The 7,122-nt window shown below is 37.5% G+C and overlaps 1 protein-coding gene across 1 annotated transcript; it reads left to right on the top strand.

The window, feature by feature from the left end:
- The first annotated feature begins 5,646 nt into the window (after positions 1-5,646).
- LOC103566976 (olfactory receptor 10C1-like) lies at positions 5,647-6,609 on the top strand. Its single transcript, XM_070583899.1, has one exon. It carries the CDS (start codon positions 5,647-5,649, stop codon positions 6,607-6,609), a length of 963 nt encoding a protein of 320 aa, XP_070440000.1.
- Positions 6,610-7,122: the final 513 nt, after the last annotated feature.

A 7,122-nucleotide genomic window follows, 5' to 3' on the forward strand; every position in this document is an offset into this window, starting at 1 on the left:
TGTGGTTCCTTATAGTTTTTTCACTATTCAAAAATATACTTTGGAGTCTCCATTTTATTGTGATTACTTTTGATAGCAACAAGTAGGTACTTTGTCCAAGTAATGTGTCACTAGATTATTATGATTTATTATTTTGTCTTTTATAATAACCAGAATAAATATTAACTGTCTCAATATAATATGACATGAAAGTTACTTATGTAGTTTTCATAATTATTTTTCATGACTATTTTGTTTAATTCAAACAAAAGATTAAAATCTAAATCATCACACAGTCTGTGATAGCAGTTACCTATAATATAGGTTATTCATCATACCTAATTGCTGATTTGTGTCTTTTACATTTACTTCTTTTGCCCTAATGTTAGCATTTACCAACACATAGAGACAGACCTGTCCATGACAATTCCTGAAAGACAGAATCAAACTGATTCCTGACACTCTACACTGGGAAGAAAGTATGTCTCCTGGGGGAGGGAGGCAGGATAAGTATTCAGAGTAAGAAGAACTGAAATATAACATATTTGTATTCCATTGTTTTTCAGGAAGGAGGATGGCTCAAACACATCACCATATAATCAGTAAGCCTTGTATGCTTCTGCTTGTGTGTGTGTGTGTGTGTGGGGGGGGGGGTGCTGTGGCTGCCGATGTGGAGTTGAGGGAATTGCCAAAAGGGACATAATGCTTTCTCATGAGACACACAATCTTCAGGAGAGCAGACACGGTGCTGACTACAACAAAAGCTTTTCAGTGCATGTTTTTAGAGGTGACGATTGGGCAGACTTACATCCTCTGAATTCTGAGAAGTTATAACAGAGAAAATCAAGAAGTGGCTCATCAGAAGACATAACCAAGTACTTTTCCCCCTCAGATGTTAATGATTAAAGGTATGTGACATGACTGATATCTTAAAGAAAGAGGGTTGCGGAAGACTTTGGATTAAAGTGTTGAAAATAGATAGTAAAACCCAAAGCATTTTTCAGTTTTGGCCATTATTTTAGTCAGTTATTTTCTCCTTCTCTGAAGGGTATAACAACTTACTCAATTTGCCAGTATTCCTGTTACAAAATTGCTGTAGGTTGTTCTAAATTAATTATTTCACGGAAATAGGTATATCTCTTATTGTTTGGGAATGGAAATACCTAGGTTTTTCTGTACATGTTAATCCCATCAAATGATAAAATAGTTTCTCATCAGTTATGTTAAGGCATCATCTTACTGTTATTAGGTCCTCGATGAAGTGAACATGGGGAAATTGTGGAAAGCAATGGGTAATCACCTTTATAAATGCTAATGACCAATTTCCATAAATTGTATCTACTGGTAAAATGATTCAGAAATGCTGACTTCATAATAATGAAGATTCATATTTATTGAGTGTGCCTTGTATGCCAGGCATTGTACACAGTGCTTCAGGTACAATATCCAATAATGTATAAAGTGTTTTCTTTTGTCTGATAGGAAATAAAGAAACATTTCCTTATGAAAACAAAGATTAATAAGGGACTGAGTCACTGACTCAAAAGGAATCACTTGGGCTGGATTATTTCCAAAGCTGACTATATACAGTGTGCTTGTCTTGGATCTTGGGGCTAAGTAAGGTGGCACACGAAGCCAAGCTATTGAGCTATTAAAATTATCTTATCTCCTTCCTCTGTTTCTTTCATACATCCAAGTGTCACTGAAAGTCCATCCCATTATTTAAAACTTTGGAAGCTTTCCAATGTTCAATGGCCACTTAATCTTTTATTACATTGAGTAGGAATTTATAAATATAATTTATAATGAGGCATGAAACTCCTGTATCTTCAGATTATATCACAGTGCCTTTCTGCTTGATTACTGACTCTTAATATAGGTTATTTTTAGAAACTGATAATAATAGAGAATATCGTATGCAGTGTCCTATGAGTTAATTAACATGAAGCTTTAAAGGGCAAGAGGTTTTAATGCTGGGAAATTGCATTTTAATGATTGTCCCTTACTTTTTATTCATGGATCGCTTCTACAACATTTGCATTTTTAATTCAAAATAATTCAGCAAGAAAGATAGAAAGGGCCTCATCACCCTTCCATTCCACAGAAATGATGGTTCAGAAACTTTAAGTCAAGAAAATGTACCAGATGAGAGACAGAAGCAATGTCCACGTCAAATTATTCTACTGCCTGAGATGCTTCTTTCTGCAGACACCTGACACCTGCCTTGAGCATCTCATTCTCTTTCCACAGGCAATAACTAAAATAAAATGTTCTTGGTATATATAAAATATTGATCTCTACTACATAGATCTTGGGGTTTCCAGACTGAGGTCCACAGAAAGTTAGCTGCAAAAACAATAGAAAGTGTAAAAAATCAGAGTTTTCCTGGTTCAGTATTATTTCAAGTAATTAGGAGAGAAGTAATTGGGAGAGAGAAGAGAATTTGACTACACTTGTTTGTATTCTCACTTCCAGTGAGTCCTATACATTTATTTTTGTATGATTTAGTATTTGTTTCTAAACAGAGTACTGTACTTTGCCTGTTTAAAGATTTAGAAGCATTCACAGACCTTCCCTACTTCTGATATCTTTTTTTTCAAAAAATTGTCTCTGAACTTTGTGAAGTTTTAAAATGCACTTATCATGGGATGACTTTTTTTATTCACGTGAGTCTAAAAATATCAGGTGATGAACAGCATGCATCATCCCGTGTGCAGTCGGCGCTCACTGTGTGCCATCTACCAAAAGGTTTCTTCCCTTGCCCAACATTCCCTGACTTCCGTTCCCAACACAGGCATTTGCATTTACCATCCACAGTCTAAATGGGACATGGGTATTCTTGAAAAAAAGTCATTGTGATGTCCCTACTTAAGAAAGAGTCAGACATTCCCCTTTTATGGGTGGGTTCCCCCTTGGTCCGTCCATCAGTAGAAGGAAGGAAACTGGAGTTCTTCCCAAATACAGAAGGATGTAACCGGTATGATACACATTTGTGTATTTAACTGAAAAATGGGATGACAACTTCTCCACATCCAGAGTTTTCTGTGCAAGTGCATAGTCTATTATTAAGGAGAAAAGATATTTAAAAGAATCTTTTGGGTTACAGAAAATAAAAACACAAGTAAACCTTATTCTGTTTTCCTTGCCTTGGCCTTAACTGAATTGTTTTGCTATTTGGGAAATATAAATAGTAAAATTACTTACAAAGGAACTTAAATATCTATAAATTCTTTACTATATGTGTAAATGCACTCTAATATACTACTTTGTATGTGAGCACATTTTTCTGATAGTTATATGCGTAGGGGCTTCCTATAATCATGCAGAGTTGCTATTTTATATTTAACAGAGTTTTGAATCTGTGCACTTGTTTCCATCCTTAACTTCTGGGAAATTTTGCATAACTCAGTGGACACCTAAATTAGAAGATTAAAATGATCCATAATACACAACTATTTTTTCCCAAGACACACCACTCAGGTGGCATATTTTTATCTGTCTCTATTTTTTCATCTATGTATTTATGTATGTATGTATGTGGTTTTTGCTTTTCTTCTCTCCACTGTAGCAGAAGAATGGAAAAATGTGAAATAGAGATGAAGACAATGAATAGGAGGAATGGTTAGAGACTGTGATGTAGGGAGTAGATATGAAGGTAAATCTATTGTGACAGCCCATATGTATACAGGCACTGCTATAGCTAATACTTTATAGAGTACGTGATCACTTTTATGGGACTTAACTCACTTAATCCTCACAGCAACCTCATTAGGAAAGCACTACTATCATCTTTTTTTATAAATGGGAAAATTGAAGAACAGATAGTTTAAGTAAATGTTAACTTTCACTGAGCATTTACATGTCTGCCCTAGGATTTGAATCCAGGTAGAATATCTCCAGAACACTCTTAATTATTATGCTATGCAGTAAGGATTTGAATGTGTGCGGTTCTGTCTGTGGATGTACAGATTTATGTGTATATGAAAAATGTACATTTTTGTGCATATGTTTTTATGAATGCACCTAATATGTTTATCTGTTCATATTTATTTGGAACCCCCAAAATAACTCTTTTGTTTAATATATATGGGCATCAAATGTCAGCGCTGAATAAACAAAGGTGTGTTGTAAACAAATGTGGTATAAACAAGATCTCAGGTTATGCTAATGAACAGTAGAGTCCAGACCAATGAAAGAGAAACCTCTTTATTCTTCTGCCCTTTTCATGACAAATGTTGTTTAGAATTTTGCTTGATGACACTCCAAAAGGACAATCCAAACTGGAGGGCATCTACAAAAAGAACAAGGAATATTTTGTCAGAAATTGATATTTATTGGATTGGGCAGAACATATAAGCAGCCGGAGTAAAGTTTAGCATTTAAACTTCTTTTCGATACATGAGAAGTTATTTGCTGTTGAGGGTGGTGGATATAACGGTAAGCAAAAGTAAATAAATAAAATTCTGCATCTGTGTCTGTGTCTGAGGCTATGCTCAGGAGGAAATTAGTAATCAGTTGTCCTTGGAGTGGTACAAATGCTCCCAGAGCAGGTATAGATTGATAGGAACTCACGGTGGAGGGTGCACGTAACTGACTACCATGGGGGTGAGGGAAACGGAGTCAGGAAGAAGTTTGTAGAGAGGAGATGAAGCTCTGCTGGGCCTTGAACACAGACAGGCAGTTCAGTAGGTGGACAATCAAGGAAGCAAATGTCAAGCCCCCATGAGAAAATGAGCACAAAGAAAAGGAAATATATGAAAGCAAGCCACGTAGTAAAAGATGCAGGTGGTTTGATGTGACTAGAACATGAAGTCCATTTGGGTAAGGGGTGAGATTAAAGTTTCTATCAATAGTCAGTGACCTGATCCATAGATTTTCATGAATTGCATTAAGATATTTGAATTTTAATTTGAAGCAACGGTAATTTTCATTTAGCAAAGACCACTCTGATGGAGAGAGGGTGGAAGGTGAGAAGTATTAAAGGTAAAGAAAATTGTTGCAATGATGAAATTATGTCAGCAGTACAACATAGATATGGTATGAATGGCTGTGATACAGTCTTCACAGGGCTGCTGCTTCTTGCCACTCACATCTCAGCTCTTCCTTCTCATTGTCAAGAGCCTTCTTTGAACACCTAATCTAAATTGGTCAGTCACCAGGGTATATCTTAGTTTTAATTCCTGCTTTCCTTCACTACGTAAGTTTCATTTGGGAAGAATATTTTTTCATTGTTGAATCCCAGGACCTACCACAGTAACTGCAAAATTCTGTGTTCTCAATAAATACCTGCTGAATGAATGAGTGAAGAAAGCAAGTCAGTGCCAACAAAAATGGAAAGGAATTGATAAATATGAGATGATCTTTATTTGGAAGCATTTGACAACTGATTAAAGGAAAGGATGAAGAGTTTATTGAGCTGCAATTATTTTTTTCCATTTTATGATTAATGACTATGTATATTTTGGACAAATCAACTGGGATAGTGACTATAGAATAGGAATTAGTTTGAGAAGGAATGAGGATGAGTGTAATTTCTGAGCTTTTTGAGCTTTAGAATCACAGGTAAAAAGTTATCTTTCTGACTTACTAGAGCTTGTTACAAGTAATATAAAGATTTCTACTTATATCTGAAAGAATATGATGACTTGCCTTTCTCTTTTTCAGGTCATGAACCTCAGTTGCTCCTTGTGGCAGGACAATAGTATGTCTGTCAAACAATTTGCATTTACCAAATTCTGTTACATCACTGAACAGTGTTTCTTTTCATTTACCCTCATCTTGTTCATGTTCTTAGCATCACTCACAGGCAATGCTCTCATAGCCCTTGCCATCTGGACCAACCCAGTCCTCCACACACCCATGTACTTCTTCCTGGCCAACTTGTCTCTCTTGGAGATTGGCTACACTTGCTCCGTCATACCCAAAATGCTGCAGAGCCTCGTGAGTGAGGCCCGAGGAATCTCTCGGGAGGCGTGTGCTACACAGATGTTTTTCTTTTCATTTCTTGGTATCAGTGAGTGCTGTCTTTTGGCAGCCATGGCTTACGACCGCTATATAGCCATATGCTCCCCACTTCACTATGCAGCACGAATGAGTCGTGGAGTGTGTGCCCAGTTGGCAATGATTTCTTGGGGAGTGGGGTGCATGGTAAGCTTGGGCCAGACCAACTACATTTTCTCCTTGGACTTCTGTGGCCCTTGTGAAATAGACCACTTCTTCTGTGACCTCCCCCCTATCCTGGCACTTGCTTGTGGGGATACATCCCATAATGAGGCTGCAGTCTTTGTGGTGGCCATCCTTTGCATTTCCAGCCCATTTTTACTGATCATTGCTTCCTATGGCAGAGTTCTAGCAGCTGTGCTGATCATGCCGTCACCTGAGGGCCGCAGGAAAGCCCTTTCCACCTGTTCTTCCCACCTACTTGTAGTAACACTCTTCTATGGCTCAGGATCTGTCACCTACTTGAGGCCCAAGGCTAGCCATTCACCAGGAGTAGATAAACTCCTAGCCCTCTTCTATACAGTGGTCACATCCATGCTCAACCTCATCATCTATAGTTTGCGGAACAAGGAAGTCAAGGCAGCTCTCTGGAGAACCCTGTGGGAGAAAAAAGTTTTGAGTCATGGGTAGATACTAGAGGACCACGCAAATCTTCCTCTTGGAAAAGATGCACACACAACTCAAGAGTAACAAAAGAAAGATACAAAAAACTGTAATCTTCAACCTGCCTTGTAAGGAGATTCCTTAATAACATTGATTGCAAATTTTGGGGACAGCTCTGTACTCAGAGCTAAAGTTCTGATTGCCAAATTCTGGTAGGAAGTTGCCTACGAAAGAATTCTATAGGTGATTCCAGCAGCAGACGTGTCTTCCAAAACATTTTAGTCTTGACTTAGAGTATAAATTGTTGGATTATACCTCAGAAACCTGCCAAATTCTGACTCTATAGGTTTAGGAATTGTCCAGCCCCTGAGGGGCCCATCTGACTTGTGCCCTGGTTACTGAGGGGAGTGTTCCCATGTATGTCTGTCCAACGTGAATCTTAATCCCTACTAGCTCGATGAAGTACACTATCTCCTTTCAGAAATAATGTTCTAAAATTCGTCAACCTTAAATACTGATACATGCTATATGGTAGAATTC

The sequence above is a fragment of the Equus przewalskii genome, chromosome 19, assembly GCF_037783145.1.
Source record: "Equus przewalskii isolate Varuska chromosome 19, EquPr2, whole genome shotgun sequence".
NCBI lineage: Eukaryota > Metazoa > Chordata > Mammalia > Perissodactyla > Equidae > Equus > Equus przewalskii.

Excerpts from the sequence above, each read along its gene's own strand:
- LOC103566976 (XM_070583899.1), top strand. The coding sequence starts at position 5,647 with ATGAACCTCAGTTGCTCCTTGTGGCAGGACAATAGTATGTCTGTCAAA.